At 35.3% G+C, this 26,287-nt stretch overlaps 1 protein-coding gene across 1 annotated transcript in view; it reads right to left on the bottom strand.

The window, feature by feature from the left end:
- Window positions 1-26,287, bottom strand: part of LOC106871796 (kinesin-like protein KIF25) — a 495,647-nt gene that overhangs the window by 388,275 nt on the left and 81,085 nt on the right. Inside the window, exon 4 of the mRNA XM_052967306.2 lies at window positions 20,392-20,495. Coding sequence (XP_052823266.1) covers window positions 20,392-20,495 — 104 coding nt within the window. The remainder of the gene's footprint in view (window positions 1-20,391; window positions 20,496-26,287) is intronic.

The following is a 26,287-nucleotide window of genomic DNA, read 5'->3' as shown; positions in this document are numbered from 1 at the left end:
AACACCAATCCTTTGACAGAGTGTACTGGAAACATTCTATCATGGCACCAACAATAGTGAGCTTGCTTTGTCCCCTACCAGACCAGAAAGTCCTCTCGAATATATATTGTTTCTATTCAATGTAGACAAATGTGACTGAATAGGTTATTAAGAAAGTAGTTGATAGATAAATTATAAGCATGGTGATGGAAAAAAAACAATTGGAACAGGAAGATGGTAGAGGAGGAAGTAATTCTGGAGGAAGAGAATGACAATTATGTGCTGATTGTTGGGATCAATAAAAATGAAGGACACATTGGATGCACTAAGTTTGAAAGAAGACTGGGTAGTCATAGCTGAAACATCGTTGATCACAGGTTTGTTTAGTAAGCACTTACCTCGGGTTAAATAACAACATGATTTCTTGCTATAAAACAAGTATGCAATCAACCAGAGATATGTAAACTTAAAGAGCTGAGTTCAGGGTCAACCATGAACTCTGAAATGATTAGTGGCATTTGGTCTGTCTTTATTTTCTGGGTTCAAATTCTGCTGAAGTCAACTTTGCCTTTCATCCTTTCAGGTTCGATAAAATAAGTACCAGTTGAGGTTTGTATGTGTAATCTTCTCCAAAACTTGCAATACTTTACAGAGTTGTTGAATGTCTTGATCATAAGCTCAAGGAACTATATCATATTGAGACACTAACCTACAGCTTAGTGAACTGGACTATTTGACAATTAAGCTTCTTGGCCATAAACACAACACAGTGAAGTAGATTATACTATGGTGCCTACTTGGAGCATGAGAGATTGCAGCAGACTGTTGATAGTTAGTTTACTTAATGAACGCAATGCAATGGATTATATCATTGTGTAGCATCTATTTATAATTAGGTGGATTGTATCATAAAAGGCTGTGGATATAGTATAATAAACTGTATTACATTATAGTACCCATATTTGTCTTGGTAGACTGGATTGTTGGCAGTACTATCTTCACCCAAGGATACACAACCAACTGACAACACTTCATCCTACTGACCAATACTTCTATGGCTACTTAACTTTTTATGATTCTCACCTGGCTGAAAAACAAGTTACCTTACCCTTTGTTGTTCAACACTTACTTAATACAGATCTGTCTAGTTAATCAAGACTGAATAAGGATGCAACCACAATAATGTCAACCACCGATTCCATATGCCCTTTCCAATATACATCATCATTTCACATATGTCACCATGGAAATAGAGCAAGCAGGAAAACTGGTAATAAACATCACTTCGTTAAGTCTGTTAATGCCAGTAAGTTGTTAAGGTAACAGGATGGCACTAATTGGTTAGCAGTCTCCAACTAACATTAAATGAAACCCTAATGAGATTGGTTAATGAATCTCAAACATTTTGTATTCTGATGTTTAAGATTTCTAATTGATTCATCATCGTCGTCATTGTTGTTGTCATCATCATCATCATCATAATCATCATCGTCATTCTCAGCCTCCTCCTTACCAATATACTCATTGTTACTATCTTCATTATTTTCTTCACCGCTGTCATTTCATTACTTTCATCGTCATTATCAGTATTACCATCATCAAGGAATAGTAGTTGGTTACTGCTCTCCTTTGAAAGAGTTGAACTGTACTGTAGTACAGCAGCATTTTCTCAAGACATCCATATTATGCTGCTAATGCACAAAAGTTTCATCAACACTTCTTAACCAGGCTCCATATTTCAGAGTTAAATCTTCAAAGTATTCTATGTCAATGCTTTCTAATGGTGAACCCACAGCCAGCCCTTCTAGATGTGGTTAAATTTTAATTGTGATTTGGCTGAAAGTTAGCCAACTCTAAGCATAATCTAAATACCAAATATCAATTGCTAGTTTTGTCTGTTTATGGAAACTTAGGTGTTTTCCTAGTCTAGTCTGTTTATGACAACTGACAATGGCCCATCTACTGAAACTATTGTAAATAAATTTACCACATCAAGATTGAGCATTTGGCAGTACATAAGTGGAATATCTTCTACTTGTTTATGAAGGGTACTAAATTTTTCACAAATGAAGGAATTCTTCTCATGAATGGGAAAGTGGTGTTAACTAGGAAATGACTCAGTAGGTAACATGTTGAATCTCTACAACTGACTATAGGTGTTAGGGGCATCTCATACTAAACTGACTTACTATGATACAGACAAATTTTTTGACCAACAATGCAACCATTTGGCATAAAACTATAGGCTTTAAGTATAGGCCTACTGCTTGCCTAAACATTATGAACGAACTGTATACAAGCTGCCTCAACCAATTCCTCCTCCAGGATCATTGTGAGTCCAACAACACAGTGACTGACAAGCAGGCAGGTGGAAACTGGGGAGTGTGGGGATGTGTTGAAAAAAGCTGTACAGGCTGAAGTAAGAAAATACCAAGTATGGCTTGGTTATAAGACAGTGTTCAACTCTATTCCCTACTCATGGCTGCTGAAGTGTCTACATTTGGTAAAAGTACCTACTACCTTAGATGCTGCCATTGAGAGGCTCACAGAGACCTTGGCAACAATTTTCACACTTACAAGTGAGAGTGGAACAACAATCTCCAATGTTATAAATATTTCAAAGGGAATATTCCAAGGGGATAGTCTCTCTGTAATTATTTTCAATTTGGCATTTAACCTATTACCATTCCAGCCAAAACAATCAAATGCTTGCATAGTAGGATCTGCAACAGCTAGGGATATTAATGTAACCCACAATTTCTTTGTGGATGACATGAAGATTTATGTTAAACGTTTTAACAATGCCAAAAAACAGCTGAAGTAGGAGAGTATTTACAGTGGAAAATATATAAACACTACAAAATCAACACTCCTGCTTAATGATGACTTATAAACGTCATCCTGAGCCATTGTTGAAGGTAAAAATGTCACTATTTTCTGGGACTTTCCAGTCAATACTGACTGAAAGATCCAGGCCAATTGACAAGACATAGTCGTTAAAGACAGGGAAGAAAATACTTGTAGACTTACATCTATTAGATGTAAGTATTCCCACTGATAAAAATATATCTGTAAAGGAATTTGACAAATTAAATAAATATAAGGACCAGGAAATTGAAATATAAAAGATGTGGCATCTTAAAGTGAGAACTGTTCCTGTTATTGTGGGTGCCCTAGGTATGATAAGAAAGGGATGTAAAAAACATCTAAATAATATCCCAGGAGAACCATGTCTCAGAGAAATCCAAAAGATCATGTTAACAAGTACTGCCCACATCCTTAGAAAAACCCTATCAATTTAAATGTATGTGTTGTGTTACATGAAGATATTTCACTACTGCCCCTGCCACTTCTCCTGTCCAAGCTTTCAGTCATACTGTAATATCTCTTATCCTTCACTCACCCTAGGATGTTGGGTGTGTCGCAGCAAGTGATTGTAACAAATATGCAGATTAAAAGTAAATAATAATAATCATAACTAGCTGGACCTGTGAAAAATTCACGGAAAACAAAAAATGTAAGCAACTGTAAACAGTGTAATAATAATAACAAGAACAATAATAATAATAATCATCATCGTTTAACGTCCGCTTTCCATGCTAGCATGGGTTGGACGATTTGACTGAGGACTGGTGAAACCGGATGGCAACACCAGGCTCCAGTCTGATTTGGCAGAGTTTCTACAGCTGGATGCCCTTCCTAACGCCAACCACTCAGAGAGTGTAGTGGGTGCTTTTACGTGTCACCCGCACGAAAACGGCCACGCTCGAAATGGTGTCTTTTATGTGCCACCTGCACAAGCCAGTCCAGGGGCACTGGCAACGATCTCGCTCGAAAATCCTACGGGAGCCAGTCAGGCGGTACTGGCAACGGCCACGCTCAAAATGGTGCATCTCATGTGCCACCCGCACAAGAACCAGTCCAGGGGCACTGGCAACGATCTTACTTTGCTTGCCGGGTCTTCTCACGCACAGCACATTTCCAAAGGTCTCAGTCAGTAGTCATCGCCTCGGTGAGGCCCAATGTACGAAGGTCTTGCCTCACCACCTCAGCCCAGGTCTTCCTGGGCCTACCTCTTCCACGGGTTCCTTCAACTGTTAGGGTGTGGCACTTTTTCACGCAGCTATCCTCATCCATTCTCACCACATGTCCATACCAGCGCAATCGTCTCTCTTGCACGCCACAACTGATGCTTCTAATGTTCAGCTTTTCTCTCAAGATACTTACACTCTGACGGGTATTCACATTGACATTACACATCCAACGGAGCATACTGGCTTCATTCCTTGCGAGCTTACGTATGTCCTCAGCAGTTACAGCCCATGTTTCACTGCCATGTAGCATGGTTGTTCGTACGCATGCGTCATACAGTCTGCCTTTTACTCTGAGTGAGAGTCCCTTTGTCGCCAGCAGGGGTAAGAGCTCTCTAAACTTTGCCCAGGCTATTCTTATTCTAGCAGCTACACTTTCAGCGCACCCACCCCCACTACTAACTTGGTCGCCCAGATAGCGGAAGCTATAACAATAATAATAATAATAATATTGACATAGCATGCCCCGGTGACAACAGGATCAATGTGAAAGAAAAAGAAAAAATAAACAACTATGATGATTTGATGTGGGAAATACAAAGGTTGTGGTCAATGAGGAGAGTAGACATGATACCAATAGTAATTGGTGCACTTGGAAGTATCAGAACTCAACTACTAACATAGTTACAAAAGATTGGGGCAAGTGTGAAGGTAGAGCACCTACAAAAATCGGCATTGCTTGGAACTGCAAGAGTTCTTCATGGGGTTCTTGAAGCATACCCAGTTAAAAAGTGTCACCTTAGTCTGCTGGCTGTGGACAACTGACACTTTCCATCATACCCAGCAAAATAAACTGAGTTTTCATCACATAATATCTATCTATCTATCTATCTATCTATCTATCTCTCTGTCTCTCTCTCTCTCTCTCTCTCTATATATATATATATATATATACACACATACACACGCGCGCACACACACACACACACATATAGTTGTTTATTTGTTTTATGTGAGGATTTTCCAGCACGATTTAACTTCAAGAATAAACATACCAATCATCCAGAGCTAAGTTGAATCTTTCATTCCAATATAGAAAACAGCAAACAAAATATTAGCTCATTTGTGTGGAAATGGCCACGTTGAAGTTAAACCAATTAAATCAGTGTTTCAATGCACTTGAAACAGCATTCAATTAAAATATTGATTATATACATTTATAATGTATATGCAAATGTAGAGTGCTATGTTTTTAACACACGCATTCTCCTAGAAGTTTCTGTGAGACAAAATATTACAGTTAGTGACATCCTGTGCTTGTATATACATTGTAAAAGTTATATACATTATTAATTTAATCTGTTATTTCAAGTGTTTATATGGATTTAACTCAAACCTCATCAGCTTCCACACAAATTAGCAAATATTTTGATTGCTGAACAAATGTTCCAACTTGTGAATGGGGCTTTTCAATACTGAGGAGACTAAATCAGACAAAAACATTGGTGTCTGAAGATCTACTAACATCATTCTTGAGTGAGTTTTGTGGGGGGTTTTATACACAAAGTCTGCTACAAGAACTTTCTCCAGAAAAAGGTGTTGCAGTTAGAGCTGGTCTACATTTGTATTTACTTTATACATGTTATACATATCATTATTTTAATTTCATGCTGTTTCAAGTGCATATATCTATTTAACTCAAGCCTGGCCAGTTTCTCCAGAAATCTGCAAATGTTTTTTAAGCTGATTTCTATATTGGAACAAGATTTCCAACTTAGCTCAGAATGACTGGAGATGTTTGTCACTGAAGAGGTTAGGTCAAGCTAAAATGCTATTGTCTGACCATCCATTGATGTTATTCTGAGTGAGCTTTGTTTTAACAGTGAAATTGTCTTGAGAGAAATTTCACAAAGACAAAGTATTACAACTAGCAGTGTTTTATGTTGGAATGTATATTATAAATGTTATATCCATAGTTATTCCATTCTAAAGTTCTTTCAAGTGTACATATTGATACTGACATGAATACAGATATATGTGTACATATATCTACACATACATACATACATATATTCATATATACATACATACATACATCATTTAACATCAACTTTTCCATGCTTGCATGGGTCACATGGAAATTGTAGAGGCAAATTTTCTATGGCCAGATATTCTTCTTGCCAACCTCACCTGAATATCAAAACGAAACAGATAATCCATGGAAACTAGTAACTGTCTGTAACTGGAATTTCATATTAATCAGTTTAGTTCTCTATTATTTTTGAGGCTCTGCTTCTCATTCATCACTTAGAATAATAAAGAATTCTAACTTCAAGATAAATCTACAAATTTTGAAAGAGCATATTGTTAGTTAAATGAACTGTTCATGATCAATACATTTTTATTTATTTATCTATTGTCTTTCTGTTTGTCTATATATCTGTTGGTCACTCTGTCTGTTTATGTCTTTATGAATCTACTTGATATCTATCCATTTATTTATTTATCTGTTAATTGCTCTGTCTGTATCCTTTATCTATCTTTCTATCTATGTATATTAGTCTACCTATCTGTCTGTATCCATGTTTATTTATCTAGTCAATTATTTATCTACTCCTCACATACCCACCTACTTACCAATTTGTTTATATATCTCTGAAACTATCTATTTATTAATTTATATATCTATTAATCTACCTGCCTGACTATCTTAATAGTATATCAACTGAAGTATATCTGCTTTTATCTATTTGTCTGTCTGTTCATTTATCTATCTATCTATCTATCTATCTATATGTCTGTCTGTCTGTTTATTTATCTGTCTGTCTCTCTCTGTCTGTTTATCTATCTGTCTGTCTCTCTCTGTCTGTGTGTCTGTCTGTCTGTCTATTTATCTATCTAATAAAATTACCTGTTTCTCTCTATCAATGAAACTATCTGTGGCCACATATGCCAGTCTATCAATTATTATTAAGTTCTAAGGGAAATGAAGTGATGTTTGCCAGGAAGTTACAGAGCAGAACATACATTGCTTCATTTCAATTTCATCAATCAATTATTTTAATTACTGCTATAATCAGAGAGAAATATTTGTAATTGTTTTTTTAGGAATTCCATCCTCCATTTTGAAGGAAGGAAAAGGAGAAGGGGTGGCTTGTCACAATTCAGTGATTGGGATCAGAGAAATGGGTGTTTTTTTATTCACTTCATGGCTGAATGGAAAAAGCTATGATGATGATGATGATGATGATGATGATGATCATCATCATCATCATCATCATCATCATCATCATCAAGAACATGTACATGTGTGTATGCATGCACATGGATACATTTACAGGCATGTAAACATCCTCATGCTTGTTGAAATATATAAGCATAAATACATATATATAGATACATACATACATCTATATATATATATAAATATATACACATACATATATGTATATACATATGCATATGTGTGTGTGTGTGGGGTAAATATATATATATATATATATATATATATATACAGTGATTAAATATACTTTGTGGATTCATAAATGTACAATAAATGTACACATGTACGTTTATGAATATATGAGAGCAAATGTATATACATAAATATGTACATACATACACACACACTCACACACACACACACGCACACACATATATGTGTGTATGTATATAAGTATGTATGTAAGTATGCATGTATGTATGTATGTATGTATGTAAGCATGCATGTATTTAAGTTGGTATGTAGCTGGATAGGTACGCTGGGTTGTAGATAGGTACATATATACATATGCATGCAGCTAAACAGAAAAAAACAAGTACATGTGTATATATATGTTTATATGTTTGTGTTCACATACACACTTGTGCAAGTGTTTGTGTTCACATAAGCATTACGCAAGCACACACATTGTTGCAAGTGTGGAGCTGTATGTCTATGTTATGTATATGTACACATACATATATTTGAACATCTTCAAATGCACATATGAACTTATTCCATGATAAACTTTTGATGTATGTATGTATGTATGTATGTCATTGTTCAGTTTTGTTTCAAGATTTCTTGCCAAGGCTCCTTCATTGAAATTTCAACATCAACAACAGGGTATGTATGTATGCACATATGTATGTATGTATGTATGTATGTAAGTATGTATGTATGTATGCATGTCTGTATGTATGTATGTATGTATGTGTATGTGCAAATTTGTATGTTTTGTTTTATGTATGTCTTCTCATGCATATACTTGTATATCTAGACATCCTCATATATATTTAAATGATAAACTTCTGGAAAGTTTTGCAAATTCTTACAGTTCCAGCAAGAGATTGGATCTGTAGTCTTCGAATTAGCTTTCTCCTTTCTGTTTTGAGAAGCCTAATTTCTCAAGATTGGTGTTTAGGCAGTGTGTTACATATCCCAGGGCCCCAATAATTATAGGTATAAACTAGAACTTGTAATGTTGATAGAGTAACTGCAGAATTCTCAATCGTTCAGCTTAGGTATTCTTTTTTTCACTGATCTTCAGCTTTATGTTAACATCTACTGGGTAGCTAATTTCCACAATTGTGCACAGTTTCTCTTCTCTATCCCAGATCATTATATCAGGTCTGTTGTGGTTACATTTTATTTAGGTTTTCACTGGAACATTCCACCAGTACTCCTTTTTATTATGAGTAGCTATGGCTTCTAGCATACTGTAGGTTCTCATTTCTTTGTCCTCAGGCTTATCCTTCTGATAGATTTCATTATAGAGTGCCCTAGCTACAACATCATGTCTCATCGGTAGATAATAATGTGATAACAATTTCGGAAAACTGCTTATGTATGTATGTATGTATGTATGTATGTATGCATGTATGTATGTATGTATGTATGTATGTATGTATGTGTGCATGCATGTATATGAGTACGCATGTGTGAATGTATGCATATATATGTAGGTTTGTGTGTATCTATGTGTGTAAATATAGCTGTATGTTTATAAGTATAAGAAAGTACATCTATATAAAGTATATTAATATATTTATTATGTATGACTATGTATATGTGCATCTGTGTATATGTATATACTTACAGATTAGCATGTAAGTATGCAACTGTATGTAGATAAATATCTAACTATGTGTGTATATAAAATTGTCTCTGTATATAATAGGGAAACAATTGAAAACTGAATATATTCATGACTTGATCATAGCTTTGTCTACAGATGTTTCTATAAACATATTCACAGATTGATGATAATATATTGAGTGTTTGGTGGTTGTGTACTAGGAACATTTGCTATAAGAAACTAACAGTGAAAAAAATATAAAGCAAAACTTAATTACTTCTAACATTCTATTCTTTCCAAACCAAATCATGTTGAATTAATAAAACCTAGTCATTCCCAACATTTTTGATTGTCTCCCTTATACCGAAAAAATGCCTGATTACCTTCCCCTGTCTAGAACTCTCATACTTCACATCATAGTGAAGAGATGACATAATATTGGTAAAGAAATTTGAGAAATTTGAAAAGAAACCGGTTATTTCTCCAAAAACAATGATGCTATACACAAAATGTTTTGACATTTTTCTAACATAACGATTCAAATATAATCTTTAACCATATAACACAAATCTTCTGTAGAATTTTTTTCACTCTATTTTGTCTCTTATACATCCAATGACGTGCTTCCACATACCAACCCCCTCACACACACACACACACACACACACACACATATATATATATATATATATATATATATATATATATATAAAGGATATACTTTTCGTAATGAGATAAAAAGCCAAGGCTGAGTATAATATAGAACATTTATAAATCGAATGTCTTACAGCTGTTTCCAGGATATTTATTATATCCTTTCATCGGAGACAGTGTGAGAGGATTATTAAGCAATAGTTTAGTTGAGATAGGAAATATAGAGTGAATGTAGGGATATTGTATTTGTAATTTACAAACACAATATCCCTACATTCACTCTACATTTCCTATCTTAACTAAACTAACTATTGTTTAATAATCCTTTCACACTGTCTCCAATGAAGGGATATAATAAATATCCTGGAAACAGCTGTAAGACATTCGATTTATAAATGTTCTATATTATACTCAGCCTTGGTTTTTTTATCTCATTACAAAAAGTATATCCTATATTCACACACTGATTTATGACCTACATTGGACCCCTTATTCGCATAACTACCGAATCTGGAGCTTAACTGAGGTCTATCTATAGCACTTACTCAACATTACCTGAAACCTCTGGGTCTAATTGACACCACTATCGCTCATAACCTATATATATATATATATATATATAAAATCATCATCATCATCACCTCATTTAACATTCATGTTCCATACTGAGATGGGTTGGATAGGTCAATAAGATCTGAGGTGTCCAAGGTCTGTACCCTGCTCCCACATCCACTTTGGAATAATTCCTATAATTAGATGCCCTTCCTAATTCCAACAACTTTACGGTGTATGTTGGGTACTTTTATTATGCCACCAACACTATAATTACATTGCTATTAGATATGTACATATTGGTTTGCTTCACTTCATTTTCATTTTAAATGTAACATTTGATTATATAAGCTTCCTTTGATTATATAAGCTTCCTTTATATTGCATGTCTCCCATATGCATACTTATGAATATACACTATAGAAATGTATGATACAATGATGTGAAATCAATGTAAAATATGCTATCTCAAAAACAGTATATTTATATGTATATCATCATCACCAGCATCAGTTTAAATCTACTTTCCATGGTGGCAAGGGTTGGACAAGTTATCAAAGTCTGAGTAATTTCTTAATGAGATATACTACTTCTAAAGACTAGTGTTCTTGCATGTCATTTTAGTTGGTCTTTATGGCCAGGTGCACTTCCTATCACCAAGTGCTTTATAAAGTGTACTGGGTGCATTTTCTTGTGGCACTAAAAGTAGAGTGGCTGAATAGACTTCTCAGCAAGACTAGATTAAAAGAACTTCACAACTCATCATTGTCTGCTTATTTGCCAATCACTTTTCATGACACCAGTACTAGGAAGGTAGTGTTATTCACCATTCACCTGAAAAGGGAGAGTGGCAGGTTCTGTTGTTTAACCAGTGCCAGAGATACATGAAATGTCTTGCACATAGTAAATGTGGAAAATACACAGTAGCCTAAGGCACGTAGACCAAGGAGGGGAGTTTGAGAGGGAAATGAATAATTGAAAAGAGCATAAGATAGGTGTGTAAATGTATGTATGTATGTATGTGAAAATAGTTCATAACCTTTACTGTTTCCTCAAGAGTCAACAAACCTTAAGAAAATATTATAAGACAAAATCAATCTGAACAAAGAAAGAATATCTTTCAATTCATTTGTTCATCAGCAATAGTTTATTAGGAAATAAAATCATCTGACAAGTAATGAAAGAAATTGACAAAGCAGTCAAAATTTCTCAAAGAGGATCCATAGAAACTGGGACTGATAGTGAAAGCAAATTGTCGAACGAAAGGTAATCAGTTGTTTTAACAAAAGAGGTAATAGATATTGATTTCCAACAATAGCACAAGGTCAAATATTTGTAGTAGCAGGTGGGTAGCCAATTGAATCAGTCCCTAATCATGGCCGATATATTTATTTGATCAGCATCGGCATCATAACAGTTTCAGTCGACTATGGTAGAACATAGTAACTAAGTGATATAGAAGGATGAAGCACGATATAGTTAGACATTTTATTCCTGGCATACCACTGAGTTTATACCACTACACTGATTATATCTATTCACAGTAAATATCACTATGGTGATTATGTCTCCTCACTAACTTACCACCTCACTGAATGTACTTCTACAATATCACTACGATGAATATACCTCTCCATTCTATTCTCCTGCTCTTCTTCATTTTACCATACCACTCCATTCTACTACACTACTACATTCTAAAATTCCCCTTATCATACCACGATCTAGTGTCTTAATGACTTCATTCAGTTTTAGTAATTTTAGCATCTTTATGATAATAATAATAATAATAGTAATAATAATGATAAATGCTCTGATGCTGTACCAGGCAGGGGCTCTCATGGCTTCTTATCTTAACTGACTAGAAGTGTTATTATGTACATTGTTTTGTCTTGGTATAAAAGATAGGCTACAGCAAATATTCTGCTCAATACCACAGATTTGCTTGTCAGTTGCATGACCTTGACCAGTTGAGTATGTCCCTTAGTGGCTGACGATATGTGCATCTCTGATCATGAGCAGAAGTAGTGGAGGAGCATCATAGCCATGTGTTGAGAGGAATTACTTGGAGTCTGGCTAATTCACCTCTGGAAACATGCTTTGTTCATCATCCTTAAACAACCCTTATTCAGGAACCTTTTGAGTGGAATGGGCTACTCAATCTGAAGAAAATTCTAACTGAGCCCCACCTGCAAGGTAATGTGCTGTTTATCTTGATATGAGATCACCATGTCGCGCATATATGGTTGTGATGCATGTGCCTGGTGTACCCTTATTAGACAGGTAGTCATGATGGGTATGCTGAGCTTCGTATATTTTATCCCAGTGTCACTGTGATGGCATACACTGCTTTCTCACTCAATAATAATAATAATAATAATAATAATAATAATAATAATAATAATAATAATAATAATAATCCCTTCTACTATAGGCACAAAGCCTGAAATTTCAAGGGAGGAGACCAGTTGATTACAACGACCCAGTGTTTCACTGGTGCTTAATTTATTGACCCCCAAAAGGAAGAAAGGCAAAGTCAACCGCTGCAGAATTTCAACTCAGAGCATAAAGACAAACGAAATGCTGCTAAGTATTTTGCTTTGTGTGCAAACAATTCACACAGAATGTGAAGCTATTTTGATTGTTTCTGCTTCCACTTTGGCTATCCTTAGAGCTATGACCAGTGGCACAATGAAACAGTGGCAGCAGAAGTGGCAGCGGTAGTAGTAGCAACAACAAGCATGAATTCACTTTAACCCTTCAGCATTTAAACCAGCCATATCCAGCCAACATAATCTTCAAACTGGCCAGATCTGACCTCCTATACTTACCCTGTGATATTATTCTATAAATAAACAATCATGTCATTGAAATTTCAAAGCTACAAGGTAATGCATGATTAATTAAAATCAATGTGAATGAATAAGTATTACATTTGACACAGAAATCTGAATACTTAAGGGTTAAGGGCCAGATGTTCTGCTGTCTCTGGTACAGTCTGCCAACTTTTTTCTTTTCTTCTTCTGGATAAAAGAACACCAAGCGACCTTTACTACTACACATAAAGCACCAAGGCCATATTTCCTCCACTACCTCTTCACTCCCCAATGGGGTAATGCTCCAGAATCACCCTATGGTCCTTTGGCAGTCATCAGGATCTGGAGTTCTGTACAATTCCCACCCAACCATATATTATTGCAGATCACTCATTCCAAATATTCCTGCACTGAGCTATAAAGGTGACAGCATTTCAAGTGTCAGTGATAATGCTATGTCACTTTCCTTCTAAGTATTTTCTTAAGTAAATCCTTAGACAAGGAGGCGCACACTTTTGTGGTACGTCTCTAATATGCTTTTCTTTTGCCCAGAGCTGGCTAACATCTTATTCTAGTTCACATTGCCTGCAAAAATAGGCTGTTGTTGATGGTGGTGATAGTGCTTTTATTGCTGTCATTTAATTTGTTTTATCCACTTTTCCATTCTGTGTTTCTCAAATTAAAACTACTTTTGTTTTCATGTCTATTAATGTGCTTGTAACAGTCATTTTTACCAGTTTTTTTTAACCATTTCTGTATCTAAAAATATTTCATTGGGACTAGTTCATTACTGTCATAACTGCAAAGGTGGCCATATTAAGCTACTAATAAACAAAACAAAATGGATATTTGTGAAAGATGTGTATACGTACAATTCTTTTAAACTTCAACAATGAGATGGACTTTTGAATTTTCTGAAGCTCTTTGTTGGTAAAAAAAAAAAAAATTCCCTCAATAACCCTGGAAGTTTTTCCCTCTTAAGTAGAACTCTGTAAATGCATATGTTGAAGGCAAATAACAGAAACAACAATAATTGAAAAACCGAGGCAGAAATTTAGAGAATCAGAGACCCTAGAGACAGTTAATTTGAGGACAGTGAATTGAATCAAAGTTAAAGAAAAACATCAACAGTGAACTGTAATTGATATGATTACCCGTGAAAACATGAAAGATCCCAAGGCATTGATAGTAGCAGAGGTTAATATAGTTGCAGACTAGTTGGAGAAAAAAAAGAGGAGAAAAAAACCAACAGATACCTTGGTGGAAAAGGTGCATATTAATGAAGATTAGCAGCCTTAGGGAAAAAGAATATAAGTAAACTGGATAAATGCAAGCAGAGTCAATTTAAGAAAGAAGAGAAAGGTAAATTATAGGAAATGTATCTCAAAAGGGAAAAATCACAAAATACAAGGGGAAAATATCCTGATATATGCGAAATATCCTTTTACAATCAAACCAGCCATACTTATTTGATATTCTTGAAGGAAATGAGAGAAATGATAACATAAGACTGAATGTTGAATAAAATAAGCTGTCTGGAGGATAAACTCAGGAAAAAACGCCAAACACAATAATAAAACAGAGTGAATAAAGCAAGTGGAAAATTACACTAAAAATGTTGAGGTGCAGAAATGTTAATCATCATGAAAGTAAATATTCAAAAGCAGTTTAAAATAAAGGTGGGAATGTGGAAAGTAACAAGAACAGACTGTGTTCATGGTTATGAACTGAACGAGATTATGAGTCTTCATGAAACCATAGTGATAGGAGTAAATGAATGTGTAACTAAAAGTGAAGCACAATGTGCTTAACTAAAGAAAGAACTTGTCTAATACTGAAAGACAAATTACTGACCAATTACATGTGTACCAATTATGAGGGGGTGCTGAAAAGTTCCTGGCTTTAAAGGTATTGCAAAAGGCCTGGCTGGAGGCCCAACATTCCGAGTTCTTTTACAGGGCTTAGAAAAACTGAAGGACCACTGTAATAAGTGTGTGGAATATGTTGAGAGAGGAATATGTTGAATAAAATCATAATTAACTGATCCTCCTGTGTTTTTTCTTTTACCCAAAGCCAGGAAATTTTCAGGATAACTGTAAAACTAAACCAACACATATATGAGGGACAGCTAATGTCTAATGAATAAAAAAGTTTGTGGCAAAAATAGTATAGGAATGAATGACCAATTAATGATTAACAAGAATTTCTAGAAGAATTGCAAAGATTGGCAAATCTATGCATTCTGAGGATCAATCATTGAAAAGTATGTGACTTGCTTCCACATTCATGGATCTAGCTGTGATATCAAAAAATGTTTGGTGTCTATTATAAGATACAATACAATGTAGAATAGTTAATATCAGAAGGGGGGAAAAATGAGTAGACATACTGATCAGAAGAGGAATCTTTCAAGGTAAGAACTTCTCTCCTATCTTATGTAATTGCACTCATCCCTTTGTCAATTATACTAAACACAAAGCTGCTTACTGGTAATGATTAAAGAGAAAATAAATCATCTCCTCTTTACGATGGTATAAAGTTTTATGGTGCAGACAATACCAACAGAAATCCACAGTGAAAACTGTAAGAATATTTAGTTACAATGTTCAGATGACTTACAGAATTGAGAAACGTGCTAAAATAGAAATGAAATACTGAAAATCCATAAAAAGCATTGGAATAGATTTACCTGATGATAAGCATATAAAATCATTACTGATAAAAGAAACATGAATAACTGGGAATACTGGAAAATGACAAAATCAAAAGTATAGAAATGAAGGAAGCCTTAAAGAATATTTTTGCTGAAAGAAGATTTTAAAATCCAAATTGAATGGGAAACATCATACGAATAATCTTCTTGAGAGTAGTATCACTAATAAGATATGAAGCAGGAAGTAGTGAATAGAGGAAGAATGAGTTGAAGGATATCAACAGGAAAGGAAGGATGCAGCTCACAATACAGAAAATTGTACATCTCCAATATGATGCAGAGAGGTGCCAGAAAAGAGATGAAGGAAGAGTATTAATGAGTGTTGAAGAAATAGTAGAACTAGAGAAAAAAAATCTAGGTTTTTGCCTTAAAACAAAACAAGAAAAAAACATTTCTTAAGGCAGTAATAAATAAAAAAACTATTTACAGAATTTGTGGAACCTAAAGACAGAAAGCAGGAAAATTTGAAAAAGACAAAAATCAAACTTTGAAGGAAATAAACTTCACTTAGTGTTTTCCCAAAACACAAGAGAGATAAGGGAGGGCAAAGACAGCATTGGCTATAGTTAAAAATACAAAAAAAAAAGTATTGGAATAAGAGCAAAGAAATAATTTTGGTAGCAGAGAAACAGGCTCTTAGGATCAAATGGATCAAGAAGATGAAAAATCAGAAGAACTATTCAACTACATGTAGAATATGTGATGACTCAGATGGGACTATAGCTCACATTGTACCAGAATGAACACAGCACAGAATGAATACAAAAAGTGTTGGATATGATTGCTGAAATATTTCAATGGAATTTTTGTAAGAAATTTGATTTTCTGAGTGCAGAAATGAGTAATAAACTTTTTATGGGAATAGAAACGAAATTCCTCAAAAATGATAAAGAAATGTTGCTATGAGACTTTCCTTATACAAACTGAATGAAGAAAACACAGTAGACCAGATACTGGAGTTATTGATAAGAAGAAATTATGTATTACAAACTATATCCATGTGATATAGAATAAAATGAAAAGTAGGGAAAGACAATGTATTGCATTATATCAACTTGAAACACGGAATCCACAGATGCTGGAACTGAGAAATTAACTAGGTTAAAAAACACTGGGGAAAAATGACAAAGTATTTTAAGGCAATTTTTGAAAAATTTCATCTTAATCTGGAAGTACCTACCATCTAGAAAATATGTATACTAGGTTCAGCAGGAATTATTAAGAAAGTCTTCATTACAAAGAACAGATATGAAGAGCAGAAAAAACATTTATATAGAAGGGAGAAAATACTCATCATACTAGAGCACTCGTTGTGGCTTGATACAAAGCATAATTAAACCAGACACAACACCAATCCTATGAAACAACAGAGAAAAATAATAATAGTAATGATTTCAAATTTTGGCACAAGGCCAGAAATTTTATGAAAGAGGTAAGTCGATTACATCAATCCCAGTTTTAAACTGGTATTTATTTTATCAACCCTGAAAGGATGAAAGCAAAGTCGACCTCAGTGGAATTTGAACTCAGGACATAAAGACAGAGGAAACGTTGCTAAGCATTTCACCCAGCATGCTAACAGTTCTGTCAGCTTGCCATTCTCAGGCTTGAAATGATCCAGAAGACGGCATTGTTGGGTATAGTTCACATTCTAAAGAGAGTATTGTCTCTTTGAGTCACAGGAGAAGGCACTACTTGAAACCTTTGGAAATTTGTTATTGCTTGCTTTCAAGTAAAGAACAACCGCAAATAGAACAGTGAGAATCAAAACAATAATAATAATAATAATAATAATAATAATAATAATAATAATGATTAGCCTTAAAAAAGCACCCCTAATATAAAAGGAAAAAGCATTATCCAAACACAATCAATGCCAGGCCTGCCAGACTGGATCCTGTGCCGGTGGCATGTAAAAAGCACCCACTACATGCTCGGAGTGGTTGGCATTAGGAAGGGTATCCAGCTGTAGAAAGATTACCAGATCAGATAGGAGCTTGGTGCAGCTGCTGGCTTTCCAGACCTCTGTCAAACCATCCAACCCATGCCAGCATAGAAAACAGACGTATGATGATGAGGATGAACCTTGGCAAAATTTAAACTCAAAATGGACGAAATGCTGCTAACCATTTTGTGTGGCATGCTAAGACTTCAGTCAGCTTGTCACCTTAATAATAATTATGATGATGATGATAATGATGATTTCTCTTATTTGCAGCAAGTCTTAAGAAGTGGGGGACATTACAAAACAGGTTAGAATTTGTGAGTAGGGGGTGTTTACACAAAACTGGATGGGGCAGGGAAGGCAAGGAAACAGAATTATACATATGTTTATATTTGTTTATTTGTTTTAGTCATTTGACTGTGGCCATGCTGGAGCACCGCCTTTAGTCGAGAAAATCACCCCAAGGACTTATTCTTTGTAAGCCTAGTACTTATTTTATTGGTCACTTTTGCTGAACTGCTAAGTTACAGGGGATGTAAATACACCAGCATTGGTTGTCAAGTGATGTTGGGGGAACAAACACACAGACATACATATATATATATATATATATATATACGACAGGTTTCTTTCTGTTTCCGTCTACCAAATCCAATCACAAAGCTTTGGTTGACCCGAGGCTATAGTAGAAGACACTTGCCCAAGGTGTCATGTAGTGGGACTGAACCAGAACCATGTGGTTGGTAAGTAAGCTACTTACCATATAGCCACTCCTGTGCATATAGTATACAAAATATATGGCTGATGCTATCTTCATGATACAGAATCTCCAACTAGCACCAATCAAGGAAACCTAATAAATCCAAGACCACCCTAACTGCCAATGACATGAATCTTTGCCCATAACTGCCAAGGACATGAATCTTTGCCCAACTATTGTTCTCCAAACTACAACTACATGCTTCAATTTTCCACTAGTGGAATTCATGCTACATATTTCCCCCAATGATTGTGACTCGTACTTATTTTACAAACCATAGAAATATTGGAGTATCAAAAAATAATGTAACATTTCTTGCAATGAGTTCAACTCTGCACAAAACATATCATAAATATATTTATCTAAAATATAATCGCCATCATTAGAAATAACGATGGTGATTATGTTTTGGATGAATATATGTATTTACATGCTTTATGCTTCTTTGAACTCATTACATGAGATTTCAGCACCCCTAATATAAAAGGAAAAGTGAGCTTTGGCAGGATTTATAGTTAATATGTAATGGGATGTAATTGTAGGTGGAGATGTGGTTGGGTTGTGAAGAGAGAGTTTACCTCACAATCACATGGTTCCATGTTCAATTCCACTCCTAGGAACTTTCAGCAAGATTCTTCTACAATAGTCTTGGGTTCACCAACCAACAGATTGTGCATTAAATTTTGTTGGTGGAAACTATGCAGAAACCTCTGTGTGTGTGTGTGTGTGTGTGTGTGTGTGTGTGTGTGTGTGCATATGGATGATAGTTAACATATTCACAAAAACCAGGTCTAAAGTTTGACTCATTGCACAGCATCTTGGGAAAGGGCATTTTACCATAATGTCAGGTTAATTCAAACTTTGTGAGTAGAAATGGTATAAAGTTACAAATTGTGATGGCAGGTTCATGATAGTTTATATCAAAGACTGAAGATTGCATACTGTGGAGAGTAGATATAATGGATCAAATTAACCACCTGCATATAAATATTACAGTTATTTATATGATCCTTAGAACTAAGGGCCCTAAGTAAATACCACAAGATATTTTTCAGATGTTCTGCCAATTCTAATATGTATATATAAATATGGTACTCCATTGGTTATGATAATGAGTGTATCAGTGATCCAATCAACAGAACAGCCTGCTCATGAAATTAACATGCAAGTAGCTGAGCACTCCACAGACACATGTACTCTTAACATAGTTCTCAGGGTGATTCAGTGGGATACATAATGTTTTACAGAATGATTTGGCGAGCTGGCAGAGTCATTAACACGCCGGGCAAAATGCTTAACGGTATTTTGTCTGCCATTATGTTCTGAGTTCAAATTCCGCCAAGGTCGACTTTGCCTTTCATCCTTTCGGGGTTGATAAATTAAGTACCAGTTACGCACTGGGGTCGATGTAATCAACTTAATCCCTTTGTCTGTCCTTGTTTGTCCCCTCTATGTTTAGCCCCTTGTGAGCAATAAAGAAATAAGAATGATTCACAGGTACAACTCATTTTTGCGTTGAGTGGAAGTTGAGTGGACTGGAGCACCATGAAATAAAGTTGCTCAGGGACATATGCCACCAGGGATAAAACTCATGACAGTAAGATTGTGAGCAGAATACTTCTAACTACTAAGCCACCTGCCATCACAGTATATGTAAACAAAAAAAAAAGGAATAGAGTGAACCCAGTTATAAATACTATTAATATGGCTGTGGGGATGGAGTAAAACACATTACCAAAGGAATCATAATATGCAGGCTTTTGCTGTTGGCTGTTGAAGTGTTATAGCAATGAAACACTGCATAATGTAGAATGTATAGTGTATAATATAGAGTTTAGTGAATGATATATGATGTAAAATAGAAGAAGGAAGTAACTTTACCATCAAGTCATTGTGTAACTGTTTCCTCTGCTTTCTCTCTTTTTCATGTTTCTCACTGATGTCTTTCAACTGTTGCTGCAAGCTCAGGAATTTTCTCTGTAGTTCTATCAAAGGTAGACAAAGATCTTCTTAATGTGTGTGTGTGTGTGTGTGTGTGTGCGTGCATGTGTGTGTGTGTGCATACGTGCACACATGCATGCATGTGTGTGTGTGTGTGTCTGTGTGTGTGTGTGATTGTCATCATTGCTTTAATATCCACTTTTCCACAGGGGGTTGGACAGAATTTGCTAAGGTGGGTTTTCTACAGTCAGCTACACTTCTTGTCACCAATCCTCACCTGTTACCAAGTAAGGTAATATTTCCTCACAGCCAGACATGGAAGATTAGAAATGAAGGGAATTGCATGCACGACAATGACACATCTATCACATGTTGTCAAGGCAACAAGACAGTAGTACACACATAAACACATATGTGTGCATGCATACGCACGCACACACACACACACACACGCACACACACACCACACGCACACATGCACACATACATACATATGTAACTATATGCATGAAAATACAAAAAAAAAAAAACATACAAATCTGCACATATACATACATATATACAAAAATACCCTGCTGATGCTGTTGAAATTCCAATGAAGGAGCCTTGGATCAAGGTTATAAACCAGCTCTTTCTCTATTGGCAAGAAATCTTGAAATGAAACTGAATAATGACATACATACATATATGACAGGCTTATTTCAGTTTCCCTCTATCAAATCCACTTACAAGACATTAGTTGACCTGAGGCTACAGTAGAAGACCCTTACCCTATCCTTAGCAATCCTCACCCTAACCCTAGCCCTAACATCCCCAACCCTAGTGGAAATTTGTAAAATATTACAGGGTTTCTCCATTTGAAATACCTGGGTGAACATATGCACACAGTCACATATGCATATGGAATTCATATGCCTGCACATAAGCAATAATGAAACATTCACACCCGTGTTCTATGGTAACATGTACACTCATAAGTGTAAGTCATTCCACATGCACACACCAGGGCTGTTGTTAAGCCCCTGCAACCCCTGTGTTCACAGGATGCCTCTGTGGTTGAGGGGGCTCATGTTAAGATCAAAGTACATGGATGAGCCATCTATTTACTTTGGTTAAGATGTTAATTGAAAATTTCAAGCTAGACAAGGAAAAAAATACGAAGGTTTACTGTAAATAAATTTAAAAGAAACGAAAAAAGTAAATGAAAAAAAGCTTGTCAACGGATTCCCTAGAGAGATGAAAGAAAAATGAAAGAAATCTAAAGAATGAAAATAAGAACAACTTCAATAGAAAAGATGAGAAAAAGAAGCAATGGTGATGAAAGGTGGGGATGTATACTTATACATACATACATACAGACATACACACACAGGCATACGTACACACATTCATACATACATACGACAGTCTTTCTTCTGTTTCTGTCCACCAAATCCATTTACAAGGGTTTGGCCAGCTCAGACGGGCAGACAGAAGACAGACAGAAGACAGACAGATAGATAGATGTACACACACACATCTCTTAGTCTCTTGCTCTCTTCGTTTCTCTCTCTCTCTCTCTCTCTCTATATATATATATATATATATATAATCAGGTGGTTTTTTACTCTTCTCTACTGTTTTTTGTTCTGTGTGTATCAAAAATATCACTATCAATTTAGAGTAATAATTTGTAGTTTTGGAATCAGTTAGTTCTTTGACTGCTATTTCTGAATTCTCAGTATGTTGGAGAAGCAGGTTACTGTCAATCCCTATATATTTATGATTATAAATGATTTTTACCGAAAAGGTTTTTTCATACTGAGCTACCCGGCAAAATTGTTAATTATTAATTTTATTACTAATTGACGATTCCCTGCCCTGCATATATATATATATATATATATATATATATATATATATATATATATAAACAGACCAGCTTTTCAACAACATCATATATATATATATATATATGTATATATATATATATGACATTGTTGAAAAGCTGGTCACTTTGTACCCAGAACAGTGGCCTTTGACTTCCTAAGGCAATAAAAACTGGAGACAAAATTCTTTCCGCACCAAAAACAAGGCATGAGCACACACACACACACACACACACACACACAGAAGTTTTTGTGTATATATGTATCTATCTATGTACATATATAGGGATACAGATATTGTTTGTTCACTATCACCAAACATCTCAATTCTTCAGTTGTAACTAGTTTGTGATCGAGGTATTTTATTTTGCAAGGTACTATTTTCCCTTGAATTTATGATTTCAGAGAAAGGTAAGAAATTCTTCATATTTTGCATCTTTGGCATTTTGACTTTACAGTTTGAATTGTAGAATTGTCTATCCAGTCCAAATATTACAACAGCTACAGTGAAATATAGAATTTAAAAATGGCTTTTTCAATTGTTATCAAGCCTTTGAGAACATTCACATTTATTTTTCAAAAATCTAAAATTTGAAATAGCTTGCTTTTGCTTTGGACAGAAAATTTTTTGTATTTTGATGTTCTTGAATAAACTTCTTCACATATAAAAGTTGAGACAACTATACTTCACAGTTGTTATTTTGAAATGCTTGCTTTCAGATATTTGTGAGTCCATCAAATAAATATTCAACCCTATTAAATGCTGGCCTTCCTAAACATGAAATAATATAATAGCTCCAGCCCTAAATAAATTTCACTTGTTGTACTTTTAAAGAAATATTGAACTTCAGAGAGAATAAAGTAAAATATAGCTATGAATAAAAGGTGCATAGATAGAGAAGAGAGACTGTACAGTTGTGGAAATTAGCTGCCCAGCAGATGTTAACATAAAGCTGAAGATCAGTGAAAAAGAGAATACCTGCACTAAACTATTGAGAAATCTGCAGTTACTCTATCCAGACTACAAGTTCTGGTTTATACCTGTAATTATTGGGGCCCTGGGATATGTAACACACTGCCTAAATGCCAATCTTGAGAAATTAGGCTTCTCAAAAACAGAAAGGAGAAAGCTAATTCGAAGATTACAGATCCAGTCCCTCACTGGAACTGTAAAAATTTGTAAAGCTTCCCAGAAGTTTGTTATTTAGATATATATGAGGATGTCTAGATATACAAGTATATGCATGAGAAGAAATGCATAAAACAAAGCATACAAATCTACACATACAGGGGTTGGACAAAATAATGGAAAAGCATCATAATTTTGAAATATCTATAAAACCATCAAAAGCTTATTTATTTTTATGTTTTTTATTTATTAGTGTTGCTTAATATGTTTTGCTAAAATTGCTGTTTCTTTTCAGATATCATCAGCAAACGGTAATTAAAATTCATTAAAACGACAGATCTATCAGAATTTCAAAGCGGTCAAATTATTGGTGCTTGTATGGCAGGTGCTAGCATAACAAAAACAGCCGAAATGTTTGGTGTATCAAGAAGTAATGTCTTGAAAGTAATGACAGCCTTTGAGAAAGACGGAAGAACCTCCTTGTTGAAACAAAACTCCGGAAGGAAACCAAAACTTTCAGATAGGGACCATCAGACTCTTACGTGAATTGTAAGAAAGGATCATAAAAGTACAGCTCCCAAAATTACTGCAGAGCTTAATGACTACCTCGAGAACCCAGTTTCCACAAAAACTGTTTGCCAGGAGCTGCACAAAGCTGGATTTCACAGGAGGGCTGCAATCAGAAAATCACTACTTTCAAAAGCAAACATTACGAAGCATTTAGAATTGGTCCCTAGAGCAGTGGAAGAATGTTATTTTCTTGGACAAGTCATCCTTTACTTTATTTCCAACCACCAGCCGAGTATACGTGTGGAGACAGCCAAAAGAAGCATTTGGCCCAGACTGCCTACTTCCAACTGTTAAACATGAAGGAGGATCTGTGATGATCTGGCGGGGGGGGGGGGGCTATATCTTGGAAATCCGCTGGCCCAATGGTTTCCCTTCATGGAAGAATTAATAGTCAAGACTTTTTAAGCATTTTATCTTATCAAATTCATCCTATGGTTGCGAAACTGCTTCCGGAAGAAAAACGCAATCTTTCAGGATGATAATGCACCAATTCACACAGCTAAATTTGTTACTGAATGGCACAAGGAACATTCTAGCGAAGTTGAACATCTTATCTGGCCACCACAGTCCCCAGATCTCAATATTAATGAACATTTAGAAAAACAAGTAAGGAGTCGATATCCTCCATCATCATCACTCACAAGAACTGGAGACTGTTTTAGTTGAAGAATGGACAAAAATTCCTTTGGAAACAATTCAAACTTTGTACAAGTCCACACCTCATAGAATTCAAGCTGCAATTACTGCCAAAGGTGGTCCTACTCCATACCAAAATAAATTTGTTTGAAATTTTAAGGTGTTTCCATTATTTTTTCCAACCCCTGTATACATACAGACATACATACATACAAAGTGAAATGAGCAACATTGTACAAGTTGGCAGTAAGCTCCTAAAAAAGTACTCTCTCCCTGATGATCTCCAATACAGCCCCAAAACAGCTGGGCTCTCTTACCTCAGAGAAGACTTGGATGGAAAGCACTCAGCATACAAAAAAAGACTATGCATGGGTATGTTGCCTGGAAGCTTGAAAAAGACAGTAGAATTGACATGAAGTGCAGCCTCTCTTGGACACAAGACCATTACGTCACATTACACTTTGAAGGCTATATGTTTGCAATCCTGGAACAGGAGATTGCCACAAAATACCTGGTGAACAAGAAAGACAGTGACATTCTTGCAATCCCAAGGTGCAACTGCATGTGTAGGCTATGTCATGTTTCTGTGGAAGACATCACACATGTGATTAGCAGCTGTCCTAAAATGTCATCATGGTACTACCTCCCTATGCTGCACAATGTTGCTAAAACGGTTTACAATGCCATCCACAAAAAAGACTGTCCAGAAATAAACCTAGAAAATACATTTGCTATGCAATACAGTCATAATCACCGACTCAAAGAATACTGGTGGAATATTCTCATCAAAACTTCTGACAAATGTAAACATAACAGGCTGGATATTGTTGTTTGGAACAGAGGGACAAAGGAATGTACTGTTATAGAGATCAGCTGCTCTGCAGATATAAATATTCCTTTGAAAATCAAAGAAAAAGCAGATATCTATGGACAACTGCTTCAAAACCTCCAGCATCTATATCTGGACTATGAATACATACTCATACCAATAATAATTGGAGCACTTAGTTTTGTTAGTAAATGCTTAAAGGAGAATCTGGATAAACTGGGATTTTCAGAAAGAGAAATCGACTGGCTACTTGTACATTACAAGTGGAACAGTAAAAATATGCAAGACTTTTCTCAAGTTCCAAATGTGAATTTGTCTGTGTTAACTACATCCCAAAGATGGAGCCTTGTATCTTTGTTGGAAACTGGCTCCCTCCTCAGTGGAAGATTTATAATAATCAAAAATGGATGACACATACATACATATATATAAACATATATTGGCTGAATCATGCTATCTAAAAGTAAATCTAGCAAGGACAAAAGTCTTCCCAAGATAGTAGTCAGGTTCAAAAGAACTTTACTGCTATCCGGAAAAAGTGGCCCTGCTCCATTTTTTTTTTCTTTTGTTTGTTTCTGTCATTTTGACTGCGGCTATACTGGAGCACCACCTTTAGTCGAACAAATCGACTCCAGGACTTATTCTTTGTAAGCCTAGTACTTATTTTATCGGTCACTTTTGCTGAACTGCTAAGTTACGGGGGTCATAAACACACAAGCATCAGTTGTCAAGCGATGTTGGGGGGACAAATGCAAACACATAAACACACACAGACACACACACAAATAATATATATATATATAT

The sequence above is a fragment of the Octopus bimaculoides genome, chromosome 4, assembly GCF_046866305.1.
Source record: "Octopus bimaculoides isolate indiv1 chromosome 4, ASM4686630v1, whole genome shotgun sequence".
Classification (NCBI taxonomy): domain Eukaryota; kingdom Metazoa; phylum Mollusca; class Cephalopoda; order Octopoda; family Octopodidae; genus Octopus; species Octopus bimaculoides.
The sequence above is the reverse complement of the archived record's forward strand: the minus strand, read 5'-3'. Positions and strand labels throughout refer to the sequence as shown.